The 19454-nt window shown below is 42.2% G+C and overlaps 1 protein-coding gene across 1 annotated transcript in view; it reads right to left on the reverse strand.

Annotated features, from left to right (window-relative positions):
- Window positions 1-6960: 6960 nt before the first annotated feature.
- LOC124786798 (dihydrolipoyllysine-residue succinyltransferase component of 2-oxoglutarate dehydrogenase complex, mitochondrial) overlaps window positions 6961-19454 on the reverse strand; it is a 67192-nt gene continuing 54698 nt past the window's right edge. The window contains exons 9-10 of the mRNA XM_047254291.1: window positions 17262-17513; window positions 6961-7853 (exon numbers count right to left, since the gene is read on the reverse strand). Of these exons, the coding sequence (XP_047110247.1) occupies window positions 7719-7853; window positions 17262-17513 (387 nt within the window). The 3' untranslated portion in view covers window positions 6961-7718. The remainder of the gene's footprint in view (window positions 7854-17261; window positions 17514-19454) is intronic.

Below are 19454 nucleotides of genomic sequence, written 5' to 3' on the forward strand. Positions count from 1 at the left end.
ATGGAGACGATCGTAGAGATGCTGGATGTAGTCCTGTGGAACGGCTTGCCATGCCATTTCCACCTGGCGCCTCAGTTGGACCAGCGTTCGTGCTGGACGTGCAGACCGCGTGAGACGACGCTTCATCCAGTCCCAAACATGCTCAATGGGGGACAGATCCGGAGATCTTGCTGGCCAGGGTAGTTGACTTACACCTTCTAGAGCACGTTGGGTGGCACAGGATACATGCGGACGTGCATTGTCCTGTTGGAACAGCAAGTTCCCTTGCCGGTCTAGGAATGGTAGAACGATGGGTTCGATGACGGTTTGGATGTACCGTGCACTATTCAGTGTCCCCTTGACGATCACCAGTGGTGTACGGACAGTGTAGGAGATCGCTCCCCACACCATGATGCCGGGTGTTGGCCCTGTGTGCCTCGGTCGTATGCAGTCCTGATTGTGGCGCTCACCTGCACGGCGCCAAACACGCATACGACCATCATTGGCACCAAGGCAGAAGCGACTCTCATCGCTGAAGACGACACGTCTCCATTCGTCCCTCCATTCACGCCTGTCGCGACACCACTGGAGGCGGGATGCACGATGTTGGGGCGTGAGCGGAAGACGGCCTAACGGTGTGCGGGACCGTAGCCCAGCTTCATGGAGACGGTTGCAAATGGTCCTCGCCGATACCCCAGGAGCAACAGTGTCCCTAATTTGCTGGGAAGTGGCGGTGCGGTCCCCTACGGCACTGCGTAGGATCCTACGGTCTTGGCGTGCATCCGTGCGTCGCTGCGGTCCGGTCCCAGGTCGACGGGCACGTGCACCTTCCGCCGACCACTGGCGACAACATCGATGTACTGTGGAGACCTCACGCCCCACGTGTTGAGCAATTCGGCGGTACGTCCACCCGGCCTCCCGCATGCCCACTATACGCCCTCGCTCAAAGTCCGTCAACTGCACATACGGTTCACGTCCATGCTGTCGCGGCATGCTACCAGTGTTAAAGACTGCGATGGAGCTCCGTATGCCACGGCAAACTGGCTGACACTGACGGCGGCGGTGCACAAATGCTGCGCAGCTAGCGCCATTCGACGGCCAACACTGCGGTTCCTGGTGTGTCCGCTGTGCCGTGCGTGTGATCATTGCTTGTACAGCCCTCTCGCAGTGTCCGGAGCAAGTATGGTGGGTCTGACACACCGGTGTCAATGTGTTCTTTTTTCCATTTCCAGGAGTGTATTTATTAAAAAGAACATTCAGAACACATGAACAGAATTAATGTGACGAATGTCAGCAGGAATAGCCGATCTTTGACAAACTGCCTTGTGCAAACAAGTGGGATATGGTTGGAAATACTCAATGAGCAGTTTAGCTTGATGATGTCAACATTTAATCTGTTATTGAATGAAGAAGTTATAATTTTGTGATGAAATTGTTTGAAAGTCGATCAGAAAATGTTTCATGCGATACCAAACAAGTAAAGGCACTAATTCTAGTATAACAGATATGGTGCTCAACACCGTGATTAGATGCCATGATTGTAGTGCAGACATAATGATTTTTACTGGCTCTCCTGTGGCTTGACCTTTATCATATTGCCACATATAAATGTTTTCCATGTTTAACACAAATGACTAAATAAATAGGGTAGCAGCCATTGTCTTAAATCCAAATTCCGTGATTATTTTTTTAGTGACAATCAGTATTCCATCACCAAGTCTTTAAAGAATCAGATTCCCATGTATAAAACAGCTTCAAACATCTCATTACTTTACAAGTGTGTTAAATATTTGATTTTAAGCATGTGAAGCATTTCTAGTTGGAGACACATACCTTCATTGAGTTGGTTTATTAGTTTTGGATCATTCATTCATAGACTAATGAAAAAATGCCCTCATTACCAAACAAGGGATGATTATACTCCGTATAATTTGTGCTTTATTTTAAGAAAATAGAGGTTTTCACGCATCTCAATGTCCATGACACACTATCTCCTGAACTAAATGTCATACAATAACATAACTTTGCACGTAATTCAGTGGTGTATGTGGACACTGTCTACAAAATGAGTTAGTGGTAAAGACTTAATAAATTTAAATGTCACCCCTGATGTCTAAGTTCTGCTGCATGAACAGTGAAAATGTAGTAAACGAGAACTTTTTTCTTTCATTATTTTGTCAGATGTATCGACAAGAAAAGCTTTCGAAAAGGTTTGAAAGTATATGTAGAGTTAATTGTTAATCAGAAAGGTCTCTCAATATCAACAATAGATGAATAAAGTCTGTTTAATTTGCATGCCATGATTTATGCTGCCTGAAAACACACACAGTTTCTACCTTCACTACCTTCATTACTTGACTTACTGTGTTAAACTTTCAACTTAAGATTATACTTTGTGCCTCTTAAAGCCATTAGATACGCAACTTGCAGCTGGAGTAGGTAATCATTTAGTAACATAGATATAATAGTGACCTTTATGACCACTCTCATTTTCACTGTTGAAATTAGCTACGTCAGGAGTTCAACCTACAGAGAAGAATTCCAGCGAGACATTGGATAGATCTTTAGAAGACAAGAGGTAAACAGACCTCTGTTCCAACTATCAGTGTCTACTGAGTGCAGGTTTTTAGGATTTACTCTTGCAATTTAACCAATGTAGCCCTCCATGTGCAACTTCGCAGAGAGAACAACTTATGAAGTTAACAAACACAGATGCAAAAATGTGTCACAGTAGGGAACTTCCTTTTCACAAACAACAGAAATAGTTGCCTTGTGATATCACGAGAATAATTTTCACAGCACTGAAAGACCAAATCTGAAGAAAGCCTCCTTAATAGACATATTTCTATGAAAATTAGCCTCTGCAGAATTAGCCATAACAAAACTACAGGGTGATTCAAAAAGAATACCACAACTTTAGGAATTTAAAACTCTGCAACGACAAAAGGCAGAGCTAAGCACTATCTGTCGGCGAATTAAGGGAGCTATAAAGTTTCATTTAGTTGTACATTTGTTCGCTTGAGACGCTGTTGACTAGGCGTCGGCGTCAGTTGATGCTAAGATGGCAACCGCTCAACAGCAAGCTTTTTGTGTTATTGAGTACGGCAGAAGTGAATCGACGACAGTTGTTCAGCATGCATTTCGAACGAAGTATGGTGTTAAACCTCCTGATAGGTGGTGTATTAAACGTTGGTATAAACAGTTTACAGAGAATAGGTGTTTGTGCAAAGGGAAAAGTTCTGGACGGCCGAGAACGAGTGATGAAAATGTAGCACTGGCCTCCAAGAAGCCCTGATCTTACCCCCTGCGATTTTTTCTTATGGGGGTATGTTAAGGATATGGTGTTTCGGCCACCTCTCCCAGCCACCATTGATGATTTGAAACGAGAAATAACAGCAGCTATCCAAACTGTTACGCCTGATATGCTACAGAGAGTGTGGAACGAGTTGGAGTATCGGGTTGATATTGCTCGTGTGTCTGGAGGGGGCCATATTGAACATCTCTGAACTTGTTTTTGAGTGAAAAAAAACCTTTTTAAATACTCTTTGTAATGATGTATAACAGAAGGTTATATTATGTTTCTTTCATTAAATACACATTTTTAAAGTTGTGGTATTCTTTTTGAATCACCCTGTATTTTGTCTGGTATGCTAAATATTACAACTCTGGCATAATAGCCTCAGATTTAAAACAGAATGTAATATTCCCAATTCCACAGAAAGGAGGTGCTGAGAACTGTGAACAAGTCACTTTTGCAAAATACTTATACAAATTATTTATAGAAGAATGAAACAACTGGTGCAAGCTGACCTCAGGGAAGTCCAGTTCGTGGTTTAGAGTACTATAGGAATACACAAGTAACTACTGACCTATGACTTATCTTAGAAGATAGGCAAACCTTTGTTTAGAGCACTTGTACACTGAAGTGACAAAAGTAATGGGATAGTGATCTGCACATATATAGCTGACGGTGGTATCACATACATAAGGTATAAAAGGGCAGTGCAGTCATTTTTACTTGGGTGATTCATGTGAAAAGGTTTCAGGAATGTTTTGGATGCACTATGGGGATTAATAGCCCATGAACATGGAATAGTTGTTCAAGCTACAAGCGTGGGCCATTTTATTTCGAAATCATTAAGCAATTCAGTATTCCAAGATCCTGTGTCAAGAGTGTGCTGAGAATACCAAATTTCGGGCATTACCACTCACCACAGAAATCAGCACCGACATTTGTGTAGAGTTGTCAGTGCTAACGGAGAAGCAACACTGCATAAAATAACTGCAGAAGTCAATATCCGATGTATGATGAATGTATCCATTGGGACAGTGCAACGAAATTTAGCATTAATGGGCTATGCTAGCAGGCAACTGACATTATTTGCCTTTGCTAACAGTAAGACATTACCTGCAGATCTTCTCCCAGGCTCATGACCATTTTATTTTGAGCCTAGAAACCGGAAAACCGCAGTGTTGTCAGAGGCGTCCCTATTTCAGTTGGCAAGAGTTGATGGTAGGGTTAAAGTGTGACGCAGACCCCATTAAGCCATTGACCCAGGTTGCCAAAAAGCATTGTGCAAGCTGGTGGTGGCTCTGTAATGGTGTGGACTGTGTTTACATTGAATGGACTGGGTCCTCTGGACCAACTGAATCAATCATTGACTGGGAATGACTGTGTTGGCTACTTGGCAATCATTTGCAGCCAAACAACAATGGAATTTTTATGGATGACAATCTGTCATGTCAGTAAGCCACAACTGGTCGCGAGTGATTTAAAGAACATTCTGCACAATTCAAGAGAATGATTTGGCCATCCAGATTGCCAGACACGAATTCCATCAAACATTTATGGGACATAATTGAGAAGTCAGTTTGTGCACAAAATCCTGCACCGGCAACACTTTCACAATTATGGGACTTCCAACAATTTGTCTATTCTGTACCGTGTCGAGCTGCTGCACTATGCCAGGCAAAAGGAGGTCTGACATGATACTGAGAGGGATCCATGACTTTTGTCACCTTAGTGTAGATTTAGAGAAAGCTTTTGACAATGCCTACAGGAATAAAACTGTTTGAAATTATCAACATAGCTGGGATAAAATACAAGGAGTGAAATGTGGTATATAACTTGTACAAAAACCAGATTGCCGTTACAAGTCATAAGAAAATGAAAGAGCAGCAGTAACGGTTATTCAGTCTGTACACTGAGCAAGCAGTAAAGGAAACAAAAGAGAACTTTTGAAAGGGAATTACAGTTCAGGGAGAAGAAATAAAAGCACTGAGTTTTGCCAGTGACTCTGTAACTCTGTCAGAGACAGCAAATGATTTTGGAGAACAGTTGAATGGAAAGGATAGTGTCTTGCAAAGAGATTATAAGACAAACATCTACAAAAGAAAAGAATGGCAATGCAACGTAAGTGAATTAAAACAAAAACAAGCAATGCTGAGGGAAGTAGATCAGGAAATAAGGCACTAAAGTAATAGCTGGGTTTTGTTATCTGGGCAACATAATTTATGATGGCCAAAGTAGATGGCATATGGAATGCAGATTGGCAACAGCAAGAAAAGAATTTCTGTAAAAGAGAAATTTCTTGAAACTGAATATAAATTTACATGTTAGGAAGTCTTTTCTTATGGCATTTGTCTGCAGAATTGTTTTTTTGGAAATGAATTGTGGATGATAAACAGTTCACAAAAGAAGAGAATAAAAGGTTTCTAAATGCTGAAAATTAGATGAGTAGATTGCACATCTAGCAAGGAAGTACTGAATCGAACCAGGAAGAAAAGAATTGTATAGTAAAACATTGACTAAAATAAGGAATTGGGTTATAACACGCACCCTGCAGCACCAAGAGATGATCAGTTTGATAATGGAGGTAAGTGGGGAGGGGGGAGATAAAAATACCACCACCACCACCACCACCACCACCACCACTACAGTGGATGGATGAACGCCTCATTTTTAAAAATATTGTAGGGGTAAACACAGCAGTTGCATTAAGATACCATATGAACACATTATTTGGAACCTGTTACCGTCTATAGTATGTTTTTCAGGACATTTGGTCTTAATTTCTTTGTATCGTGTGTACTTATGATAGTTTATGAGTACATCTTTTCTCTTCTACCTTTTTTTAGATTTGAATATTTATTTATTTATTTAATTTTTGTGGCAATGATGACTATATTTACAACTGTTAATTTCATTTGGTGTACATACCATGCAGCCAACACCACAATATGTACTTAGCACATCTAATTATTAAAGCAAATTTGTATAAGTACATACACAGTACAGATGTTATATTTGTCAATTTAAACCAATACTCCGAATTTATCTTGTGATGAAGTTAAATAAAATAGGTGTATTTGTCAAGTGATACAGGAAATATCTAAGTACTGTGTAATGTTTACCTTATGGAATCTATCATATAAGCAGAAAATGACATCAGAACATGCCTTTAGAACAAGTTATTGTATTTGCCCTTTTTTCTTCAATAACCTAAAATAATTGCCCGCTCTGTATGTAGTTACACAAATTTGCTTTAATCATGAGATATACTAACTACATAATATGGTGCTGGCTTCATGGTATGTACACCAAATGCCAATTACAACAGTTGTAAATACCTTCATCTGTTCTTGAATTATTTATTGAAATTATTTCAGACTAATGTTAGTACACAGTAACAATTTTCCACAAATGTAGTTAGATTTAGTTCTACACTCAATGCTAAACATCTGGTTACAGTGTGCAACTTCCATGAATTTTTTTGGGAGGGTTACTAGCATCTTCTACCCCACATAATGATCAGGACTCCTCGTTCAGGTGGTGGAGACAAGTTTAATATTCCCATCTAGTCGACAAACTCAACAGTGTGATATGCCTTCTGCATTCGTAAAGGTCTCCTTCTGCATTCGTAAAGGTCTGCTGTTATTTTACCAACTGCACAATAATTACTGAAAAACAAATGCCAGAGCTTTCTCAAAACCACTTTTAATTAAATTTTTATATACAAATAGAGCACAATCTGATGTTTGTAACAGGTTGCTTCCAGAAAATTTGCACTTGCATGTTACATTCCTTCAGTAATGCCAATCATAGTATATCAACTCAGAAAAGGAAAGTATTACAAGAACAGCATATTTTTCATCTTTTGTTTACTGAGTGTACGCTATATAGTCTGAACATGTGACATGGGTAGAAAAGTGCATGTTGAGAGTTAAAAAATTTGTAAGTAGATTTTAATTTTGTTGACTTCTTTTATACATGTTTGTCTGCTCTAATTGCTCTCCCAACATCTCTCAACCAACCAACACACACACACACACACACACACACACACACACACACACACACACACTTGCTTTAATGTACAATAAATACAGATTTATTATTACAAAAGCGTGATTGGCATTTGAAAATAAAGTGCAGTAATACAAAGTAATAAATACAATGGTTCATCTTCACTTTTGCTGGAGTGTCGCAGATTTGAATAATTCAGCACCACATCAGCACAACAATTATATAAATAATAAAATAGGGACACAGGAATTGTATGTTAGCAAAACAAATTCAGATATAAGTTTTGCTAACAAATGTGAAAAGTCTGCTACACCATTCTAAAACACTAGTTGTGGGGGTACTGGTAGCTGAGCAGACCGAGAGTCACTCTAGGCTTAGCTGCCTATTACTTTTTGTTCAAATATTTATGGACAAAACAGAAAGTGCCACTAATTTACACATTAAGTAACATAATTCTTGGATCTTCAACAGCTGCCTTTATCTTCCGTAGAAACAAAACAGCTTCACGACCATCTATGAGACGATGGTCATATGTCAAAGCAACATACATCATGGGTCGAATAACAACCTAGAATGCAAGAACAAATTGTTTAGTTGGTACAAGATTTCAGGTACAGGAACAGAAAGAAGTTAAATATTTGCACTCCACATCAATAATTTTAGTATTTAAAATGCAAAACTACATTACAGCTAGCTGTAACAAAGGCTATGACACAGATTAGTTGGAAGTAAAACATTTAGCAGTGAAATAAAGAAAGGAATTGTCAATGCACTAAGTTTTAATGGCTACTTTCAGTGCATACACGTCACTGGATGTAACCGATAAGGGAAGGGACAAATGGAGCATGTGTGACAAAACAGGAACGTTTCATTTTGTGGCTAGTGGAATATGAATCCAGGTACTTTCCTTCCAGTCATTTTGGAACAGTTTAGTGAGTTTCTGAACCTAGTAACATGTTGAAAATAGTGCTTGCTATTCCCATGACGTAATGTGTGGCAATTTTATATCATCTCTTCCTTCTCATATTTACAGTCTCTTATTTGTCTGTCAATAACTAAAGCTAGGCCTTTAATGACCTAACTTTTCCTTGTCCCCCATTTTGATCTTATTTTCTTCTCCCTCTTTTATTTTCATTTTTATCTGCACTTGCATCTCATACTTTTCCTCATTCTCATTATCACTTAATGGCAAGGAACCATTATTCCTTCTGACGTCCACCTAGTTAATTTATAACATAAACGACACATGCTAAGAAGCAGCTTTTTTCCTTCCATCAACATCTTTACTAAACTTTTTTTTTTCTTTTGCTGTCTTGTCTGTTTAACACAAATAACAATATCACAAGTTTTTGAGCCTCAAGATTCTCTTGTTGCCAGCTGCTTTATATTTAACCAGACTTGCAAAATGTATAAGGTCTAGGCCAGGGCTGTTACAAATCTACTCCCCTGGGGTACGTGTACCCATGAGCATCCACAGCTCACCACACCAGGCAAGCATATGTGGTACGCTACCTGTCAGAGGGATCTACTGCACTTCATCATGCCCAGTTTGAATGAGTGTGGGAGCCATTTGCTCACCCAACCAGCTGGCACTTGGCGCATCATATGGTGCATGGCAAAAGGTAACTTGTACCACTATTAGTCAAACGGGAAGAGAGAAAAATAACTGTTTATATGCCTCAGTATGCATTTCTAATCCTGTCTCTGTGGTCCCTAACCAAGATGTACACTGGCAGCAGTAAAGTCGTTTTGGAATCAGTTGCAAATGTCGGTTCTCTACATTTTCTCAATAGTGTCTTCTTCCCTCCAGGAATTCCCATTTCACGGAGTATTTCTGTAATACTTGTGTGTTGATTGAGCATACTGATAATAAATCTAGCAGCACACCTCGGAATTGCTTCAATGTCTCCTTTAATGCAACCTGGTATGGAGTCGAAACACTCGAGCAGTACTCAAGACTGGGTCAGACAAGTGTTCTACACACTGTTTCCTTTATAGATGGGGTACACTGTCCTAGAATTCACCTAATAAACTGAAGTCAACTGTCTTCCCTACAACTGACCTCATTCCATTTCCCCTGCTCTTTAGTAACATGCATAGATATTTAAGCAATGTGACTGTGTCAAGCAGCATGCCACTGATACTATATCCAAACATTGCAGAATAGCTTTTCTTATTCTAGTACAAGTGTTTTCCACATTTAGAGACAGCTGTCGTTCATCACAGGAAACAGAATTTCTACCCAAGTCATCCTGTATCTTCCTACAGTCACTTTACCATAAACTAAGTGTCATCAGCAAATAGTCACAGATTGCTGTTCACCCCTACACATCAGATTGTGTTTATATTTATTTAACCAAGGTACGAGCACACGAAATAGGCTCTGAGATATGTGAGTGGCTCGAAGACTTAACACTTCTTAAGTATACTTAAGAAGTGTTAAGTCTTCAAGCCACTCATATATCTCAGAGCCTACTTTGTATGCTCGTACCTTGATTAAAAGTCTGCAGTGTGAGAATGTGTCATATATTATATGGGAATCCAGGAATATGGAATCTGCCTGTTGCCCTTCATCCATTGTTGGCAGGGCAACCTGCTAGGAAAGGGCAAGCTGAGCTTCGCACAAGTGATGCTTTCTAAAACCCTACTGTCTTGTGGACAGAAGTTTTCCTCCCTCGAGGAAATTTAGTATATCCAAATTTAGAACATGCTCACGAATTTGCAGCACATTATATGGGAATCCAGGAATATGGAATCTGCCTGTTGCCCTTCATCCATTGTTGGCAGGGCAACCTGCTAAAAAAGGGCAAGCTGAGCTTTGCACAAGTGATGCTTTCTAAAACCCTGCTGTCTTGTGGACAGAAGTTTTCCTCCCTCGAGGAAATTTAGTATATCCAAATTTAGAACATGCTCACGAATTTGCAGCACATTATATGGGAATCCAGGAATATGGAATCTGCCTGTTGCCCTTCATCCATTGTTGGCACGGCAACCTGCTAGAAAAGGGCAAGCTGAGCTTCGCACAAGTGATGCTTTCTAAAACCCTGCTGTCTTGTGGACAGAAGTTTTCCTTCCTCAAGGAAATTTAGTATATCCAAATTTAGAACATGCTCACGAATTTGCAGCACAGGATATTGGTCTATAATTTATGGGTCCATTCTTTTATCCTTCTTTTATGCAGGTATCATCTGCGCCTTTTCCAGTCACTTAGGAATTTGCACTGGGCAAGAGATTCACTAAAAATACAACCTAAATGGCCAGTGCTCAAGAGTACTCTCCGTAAAACCAAATTGGGATTCCATCCAGACATCAAGATTTGTTTGTTTTCAACTCTTTCAGATGCTTCTCAACACCAGTGCTACCCATTTCTATGTCATTTTGAGATTTATAAAAGGCCAGCCATAAAAATACATATAAAGCACAGCAGACTAACTAGGTAAGTTTAATGATAAAATACCAGTACAGAAAGTTAAAAGTGGACAACAACAACAACAACAACAATGCTATACTGAACAAGGAGTCCTCGGTCATTACATGTTTGGAGGGCACTGGTAAACTGCCCAAAACATTTGTGTGATTTTTATTTTATTTTATTTTTTTTGTGTTTAGGGCGCTCAACTACTAAGGTCATTAGCGCCCAGTCACAAACGTTAGTGCACTAATAGCATAGAAAAACGCAAGGGGGCAACATCAGAAAGTACTTACAAAGACGCAGAGAAACAAAATAAAAGAGTTAGATCTCTTTCGACAAGTCTGTCAGTGTAATAAAACGAAGGACACGAGCAGCTGCTCGAGCGTCATCAGCTAAAAGTTCCTGTAAGGTAGATGGCAGACATCGGACAACACGAGAGAGAATAAAACAGGGACAGGACAATAAAACATGGCACACCCTCAATGGATGACCGCAGGGGCACTGCGGGGCGGGGTCACCGGACGACAGATAGCGGTGGCTGAAGCGGCAATGCCCAATCCGCAACCTAGCCAAAATGACCTCCTCTCGCCGGGAAGGGTGCGAGGAGGTCATCCAAGCCATCAGTTGTCCATGAAAAGGGAGCCTGAAACATCAGCTGGAAGGCAATTCATTATTGGATTGATAGCTATGGCAAAAAGGGCCACGCTCAAAACGGAGCCCTGGGGCACCCCATTCTCCTGGTGAAAGGCATCTGACAAAACAGAACCCACACGTACCCTGAACATTCGGTCTATTAAAAATGCATTAATAAAAAGAAGGAGGCGACCGTGAAGGCCCCAAGTGTGCATGGTGCGGAGAATGCCCACCCTCCAACAGGTGTCGTAAGCCTTCTCCAAATCTAAGAACACAGCCACCGTCTGGCACTTAAGCAAAATGTTGTTCATAATGAAGGTCGACACGGTAACTAGGTGGTCAACTGCAGAGTGGCACCTATGGCACCTACGAAAGCCACATTGCATATTGGTAAGTAGGCATAGAGATTCAAGGAGCCAAACCAATCGAGAATTTACCATGCGCTCCATCACCTTGCAGACGCAGCTGGTAAGGGAGATGGGGCGATAACTGGAAGGAAGGTGTTTGCTCTTTCCTGGTTTGGGTACAGGAACAACAATTGCTTCACACCAGCGTGTGGGAACATGACCTTCAGTCCAGATGCGATTATAGGCGCGAAGAAGAAAGCCTTTACCTGCAGGAGAAAGGTTCTTCAGCATCTGAATATGGATACCATACGGCCGGAGCAGAGGATCGGGACCGGGCGAGTGCACTTTCGAGTTCCCGCATGGTGAAGGTGGCATTGTAACTTTCACGATTCAAAGACTGGAAAGAAGGTGGCCGTGCCTCCTCTGCTTGTTTTCGGGGGAGGAAGGCAGGGTGGTAATGGGCAGAGCTCAAGACCTCCGCCAAAAAGTGGCCGAAGGCATTTGAGACATCCTCAGGATCCACAAGGACTTCATGCGCTACAGTCAGGCCAAACATCGGGGAGTGGACCTTGGTGCCAGATAGCCAGCGCAGGCCACCCCAGACAACCGAAGGAGGAGTAAAACTGTTAAATAAGCTGGTGAAAGCCACCGAGCAAGCCTTTTTGTTCTTTGATAACACAACAACATTGTGCACAGAGCTGTTTGTAACTGATACAGTTCGCCATCGCCGTGCGGCGTTGGAAGGTGCGTAAAGCACGTCGCCGAGCACGAATAGCATCGCTGCATGCCGTAGTCCACCAGGGGACTGGGACTCGACGGGGAGAAGAGGAAGTACGAGGGATGGAATATTCAGCAGCAATGAGAATAACGTCCGTGAGGTAGGCGACCTGACTATCGCAGCTGGAGAAGTCTTGATGATGGAAGGTCACCAGGGAGGTGAAAAGCCCCCAGGCGGCTTTGGAAATTTTCCAACGAGTGGAACGTGGAGAAGGGGTGTGATGCAGGAGATGGATTATGCAGGGGAAATGGTCGCTCGAGTATGTGTCAGACAGAGCATACCACTCGAACCGATGTGCAAGTTGGATAGCGGATATTGAGAGGTCCAAGTGGAATAGGTATGTGTTGCGTCCGAAAGGAAGGTAGGTGCATCGGTATTTAAGAAGACTAGACTGAGGTGGTTGAAAAGGTCAGCCAAGAGGGAACCTCTCTGGCAGGAGGCTGGAGAGCCCCAATCAACAAAAATGGTGTAGGAAGCTGAGCAATCAGTTGTACCATGTCTGCCCTAGTACAGGCAGACGATGATGGAGTGTAAACAGTGCAAATGGAAAATGTGAAAGTGGAGAGAGTAATTCGAATGGCAACTGCCTGCAGATCTGTGTGCAATGTGATTGAATCCTAATAGACATCCGGAACCAGCAACATGACCCCTCCACGAGCCGGAATACCTGCCACAGGGGGTAGGTCAAAACGCACGGAGGTATAGTGTGCCAGGTCAATACGATCGCATGGGCGTAACTTCGTTTCTTGCATTCGAAGCAGCAATTTTAGTTCCTCTCGGTTGGACCAAATGCCGCGAATATTCCATTGAAGAAGTGCCATTACAGGAGGGAGGGGGCGGGAGACAAGAAAGAGTAACCTCGATGGCTGCTGAGGGCCTGGCTTCGAGGGAGCACTGCTGCTACAATTGATAGGTGGTGAGTCATGGTCCATCAACTCAACAGTTGCGTCTGCCACCTTCCTGAGCTAGTCAGGAGGGGCAGCTTCCTCTGCCGGTGAAAGGCCAGATGATCGGCTACCAGCGGTGCGGCCAGGCGAAACTGAAGACAGCCGGGGATGGCAACCGCTGGGTGGCGCAGGAGAAGGAACGCATCTCGGCAGAGATGGAGAACTCTTTTTACTATGAGCCTTCTTTGAAGAATTACGTTTTGTCGAAAGAACAGTTGATGGCTGTGAAGTTTGGGTACGCAAGAAATCTTCGCGTGTCGGTTCTTTTTTGAAGGAGCATCTGATTTAAAGGTTCTCATCTTAGCAGCAGCCTTAGGGTTGGTGGGAGGAAGAGGAGACGTTGATCAGGCGATCTTAGCACTGGCCGATCTGATGAGCGAATCGCTAAATGTTAGAGCGCATGTCTGTGTAGTTACCTCCCTGGTAGGCTGAGGAGAGGCGAGAACGGTACTGTATTTCCCTGCCGGAAGGACAGTGGGCTTTCTGCTATTGAATAACTTGCGAGCAGCCGAGGTCGACACCTTATCTTTCACTCGAATTTCCTGTATACTTTTCTCATCTTTGTAGACGGGGCAGTCACGAGAGGAGGCAGCATGGTCACCCATGCAGTTGACGCAATGACGGGACGGAGGTGGAAAGTCACCCTCATGGGCGTCCCTGCCACAGGTAACGAATTTAGCCCCACTTGAACAAGACTGCCATGTATGGTTAAGCCACTGACATTGGTAACACCTTGTAGGGCTGGGTATATACAGCCGAACAGAAATGATCTCATAACCCGCTTTAATTCGTGAAGGCAATTGCACATTATTGAATGTCAGGAATATGGTTCGGGTCGGTATGAGGTCCTTGTCGACCCTTTTCATGACCCAATGGACGGCCGTCACTCCCTGATCAGAGAGGAAAGACAGAATCTCCTCATCAGTTAGTCCGTCGAGTGACCTGGTATACACCACGCCACGCAACGAATTCAAGGTGCGGTGGGTCTCCACTCGTACAGGGAATGTGTGTAAGAGAGTGGCTCGAAATAATTTTTGGGCCTGGAAGACACTCTCTGTCTCCACCAGCAAGGTACCGTTGCGCGACCGAGTACAAGATTTCACTGGTACTGCAATCGCATCTACACCCTTCTGAATGGCAAAAGGGTTGACTGGTGAAAAATCATGACCGTCAGATCTTGTGACAGCAAGAAACTTCGGTGCTGGTGGTAGAATTTTCGGAACAGGAGTTTCATCTAGCTTTCTTTTTCGGGCAGAAGACAGGGAAGAAGAAGAAGAAGAAGAAGAAGAAGAAGAAGAGAAATCCATTGCGGATGAATCCCCCATGATTGCCAGCGTCTCCGATGGCGCGCTCCTTCCTTGTAGGGGCCCCCTCAAAGGGCACTACCACCTTAGGTGATTGTCCACACCTCAGGTCACACCTCCCGAGAAACGGACGGAGGGACCAATCGGCACGTTCGGAAGGTAACAGATCAGGCAGTCACTCCTCCCTGGGCCCGGCCTTTACCAGGGGGTTCATGTGTGCCTTACTTGTCAACCCAGGGCGGGGAATTACGAGTTACCCCGTTACTGGCTACGCGTGCGAACGCATGGGTCAGCCTTCAGACACGCACAGGGAGGAAAGAAGAGAGGAAAGAGAGAGAGGGATAGAAGAAAGAATCTCTCACGCCGAAGTGGAGAATAAAACACGGAAAAGAAGACAAGGAGAAGAGGGCAAGGAGAATGAGGCAGAGATAGAAGTAAGGGCATGAAAGCAAGGAGAAGAGTGAACGTAGGGACAGACCAACAGAGGAAGAAAGTGTAAGAACGGAAAAAAAAACAAAGGAAACAGGATCCTGGAGTGTTCAAATGTCCATCTCCAGACGAAGGCTTGATACATTACTCCCAAGAAGAGGGAGCGTGAAGGGGAGGTGGGGGGGGGGGGGAGGATTGGGGACAAGGAGGGATGGGGAAGGGGGGTAGGGCAGCCCGGAAAGGAAGGAGAACTGCGCTAGCTCGGGGCCCATGCTCACCACGCACGCATCCACAAAAGAGTTGTGGACCCCCGGGGGGGACATTCATGCGAGATTCACACAATAACCAGATGTTTAGTATTGACTCTATGATTAAACCTGACTATATTTGTTGAAAATTTTTACTGTGTACCAACATTAGTCTGAAATAAGTTTAAGTGATAATTCAAGAACTGATGAACATATTTACTGTGGGTGGGTGAATACTTGGGAATAATGGCTGACCACGCCACTCTGCAACAGTTAAACTCTCACACGCAAAATTTTGTGAAGGAGTCCTAACAAAATACAAAACCTTCTTACGGCACACTCAATTAAAATTTGTTATATCGTCTGCTGTGTGTCAATGGGTAATATCCCACTCTAAGCCGTGTAAGGGCTGCTACTTCTTCAGCTCGTTGTGGCAGGAGGTAAGCTTTGGTTGCACTGAATGTTTCGCTGAACACAGCTAATTACCGTGCACTTTTGCTTAATTAGCCTCTCACCAATACAAGGTCTTCCAGTTCACATATGGTAAGAGCTAGCAGTGGGGTTGAACACCGAGCAGGAGATGGAAGAGAGCAAGGCTCTTTGGTAGTAACATTAGCGAGTTCTTTTCCCTGTAACTCTGTGTGTCCTGGAACCCAGCAGAAAATTATTTCCTTTGCACTTTGGAAATCTGAGCAGATGAGGAACTTCTTGCCACAATGTCATGTCATCTGCTTAAGTGCCCTCAGCATAGAAAACAATTCTGCACAGCAGTCCTGGGATATCTGTACTAATGACAAATTCGGGGAACATGACGGAGCAATCGATAAAGTTCACATGCTTAGATCCACCACTGTATACAATAAAAGTATGCAGGTGGTGATTTAAAATCTCATAAAATTTAGTTTTAAAAATGTAATTTGAGGTAAAATTCTCCCTGTACCCAGTCAGTTGACATCTTTAGTAGCCATGGCCATCCACCCCTGGCATTGGATGTTAATGCCCTCTACCTACAATACTCAAGACACTCACTTACATGGACTCAAATGGCCTCATTGCCCATGGATGGTTACATAACGGACATTCCAGTGGCAGCTGGGCAACAGAGATGAATGCTTGTAATGTGGGAACAGGCAGAACCCTCTATGGTTGGCATCCCATGAGGAGAAGAGACTGAATAGATAGTGCAGACTAACCAGACTCCGCACACAAGCTGGAAACTGGACTAGTCCAATAAGTCCAGGAAATTAGTGGAAAGGCTACTGATCACAAATTTCACAACACCAGTTCATCTACTCTTACTAGACAAACACTGGTGATGAAAACTTCATCCACCACCACAATTTGAACCAGCTATCTATGGATTAAGTGCAGCTGCACTAGGGTGCATTAGTGACCTTGGGTATAGATGCAGGTAACAGTTTGTATCAATCTTTAATGGATTTCTACATGAAATGTCAGCTCCATTGGCATGAGATGAAAATACAGTGATCACTGAAGGTTTCAAGTCCTACCTATAAATTAGAGCAATGTTCTGAATGTGTGCAATATAAAAACAGGTCACAGACAATAGTCCAAACAAAGTTTTTATCTTGATTTGTATGTCAACTGATGATGAATCTAAAATACATATGCGACTGCTGTGTAAAATTAACAGTAATCCTTTCAAGAGTTAATGATGTTCGTGTTTGACAGTGTACATATTAATTTACTTAACGAATGTATTCAGCTTCATGGAGGCTTCATGAATCTTCAGTTATTGCAACAATTAACAGTAGAGTTACTTGTATTATAAGAGGAATATACTCACAAAGCTTAGACACAAATTTCATTTACAAGAGTGGAAATGTTAAAGAACCAAACACCCGTAACAACACTTACCTGTCCTTTGATGGCAACAGGTCGTTCCACAATAGCATGCATACCCAAAATAGCAGACTGGGGTGGATTTATAATAGGTGTACCCAGCAGAGAACCGAAGATACCTCCATTGCTAATAGTGAAGGTCCCCCCATCCATATCCTCCACTGCAAGCGCTCCTTTTCGAGCTTTCTCGCCAAGTGCTGCTATCCCCAGCTCAATGTCAGCATAGCTCATTGATTCAACATTTCGCAGAACTGGTACTACCAGCCCCTGAGAAAAAAGTAAATGTTAATTCCTGAGAGACAATTTGATGAAAATACATCATACACAGTAAACTAAATCCATGAGAGAGACATTATCACTCATTACACATTTGTTTGTTTCCTTTTACCAAAACTGGAAAAAGGGAAAGTTTATTCAGGACACAAGTAACAAAGCAATATATTGAGACTGAAACTGAACATATGATCCCATAATAGAAAAAAGGTCATACAGAAGTATAATATGGCATACACAAATTGTTACCCCTAATGTACACAGTTACTAACAGAAAATCTTTGTAGTATTGCCAGCAGGCAGGAGTGTATTATGTACATGATACAGCAAAGTAATACGTAAAAAATTATATACTTCGTTAGAATAAATGCAGAATAATCAAGATTCCATCACCTGCTGAAAGGAAATCAAGAGATCATTTTTCACAGAACTCCTAGTCCTTCTGACTGCCTTCATTAACTAGAGCCTGTAGAATCTACTTGGTAGGAAAGTAAATCTACAGACCAGGGCATCTTAATCACAATTATGCAGTGATATAAGGGTACGACTATCCCCAAATCAAATACTTCGAATGGATTTTTCAGGCTACCCAAGAGACAGAAATTACTTTGCTCGGAAGGAGGATTTAGAATTTGTTGCTACATTTTTTTGGTAGAATGAAAAGTCACATTGCCATGTTGCAATAAATAGTACCTTTCATGGTTCTTTCAAGAAAGTCATTTCTGAAGTTGGAAGTTTCGGCAGTTGTTGTCATCTCCAGTGAAATGAATCCAGGTATGGAACTGCATTGTCATCATGGTTAAAAAAACATTTTGACCACTGTTGCAAATGGCCTTCATCAGGGAGACTTATTTACTCTGGGCCAGTGCTATATTCAGGTTTTACATAATATAATTGCATCCTGTTCATAGTTTGTTTGTCAGGAAATTCGTTGGACTATTTTGATTGGATGGCAGGAGAAAAAAGGTGGGACTGACAACCTTACTTGATAGTAGCTTTTATTTTAATTCCTGCTGGCTACTATCAGTGAATGAGGGGCAAGCCAGTTGCTCCACAATATCTGCTGGCAGCCAAGGCAAATCATTGTATTTCGTGCCTTTGACTGCTGTGTATACTGCCATGCTTAAAGGGGCAGCCTCACAAATGTTGTTGCATGTAGCTATCTCCTGCCAGCAGCACAGAAAACAGAGGGCTATACCCATTATCACAATTCATGTTGGCAGACTGTTTCATAACTTCAGTTGTTTCATGTATTGTTCTCGTAAAGGTAATTGGCTGACTAGTTAGCAAAACAGAGAGAGAGAGAGAGAGAGAGAGAGAGAGAGAGAGAGAGAGAACAAACTGAACAACTCTACTAAACCATTTGTTTTTAGTCATCCTGGATCAAAAATACACTGTTGTGGAGCAACAGCTATTGAATGATAGTCAATTAGTGCCGAGCATATAGAAGTGTGTGTGTGTGTGTGTGTGTGTGTGTGTGTGTGTGTGTGTGTGTGTGTGTGTGTGTTTTAACATGCCCAGTCTAAAATTTGTTATTTAAAAGAGCAAATATAATAGTTAAATAAGGTCAAGTTGATTACTTATGCTGGAAAGTCAGAGCTAGGCAAAATTCGAATTCTTTTCCAAGATTGATTATATCTTTTCTGTGAAGTTTCAAGATAAAAGTTTGATTATTTAGTCAGCTCTATTAATAGCATAACAACATAATTACTTATTTAAGGTTGTATGCCACACTATGTGAATAGCACTGCAATGGATAGTCAACATCAGGTGCTGAATATCACAATATTGTTGTCAAAAATATCTGATGGCCATCTGTTTTAATTTTACACAGATAACAAACAGTTACATTTTACGGCACTGATGGAAAAGAAAATGCACACTCATATACATATGTCCACATATTACTATAGTGTTCTTGCAATTTAAATCAAA

Source organism: Schistocerca piceifrons, chromosome 1, assembly GCF_021461385.2.
Source record: "Schistocerca piceifrons isolate TAMUIC-IGC-003096 chromosome 1, iqSchPice1.1, whole genome shotgun sequence".
NCBI lineage: Eukaryota > Metazoa > Arthropoda > Insecta > Orthoptera > Acrididae > Schistocerca > Schistocerca piceifrons.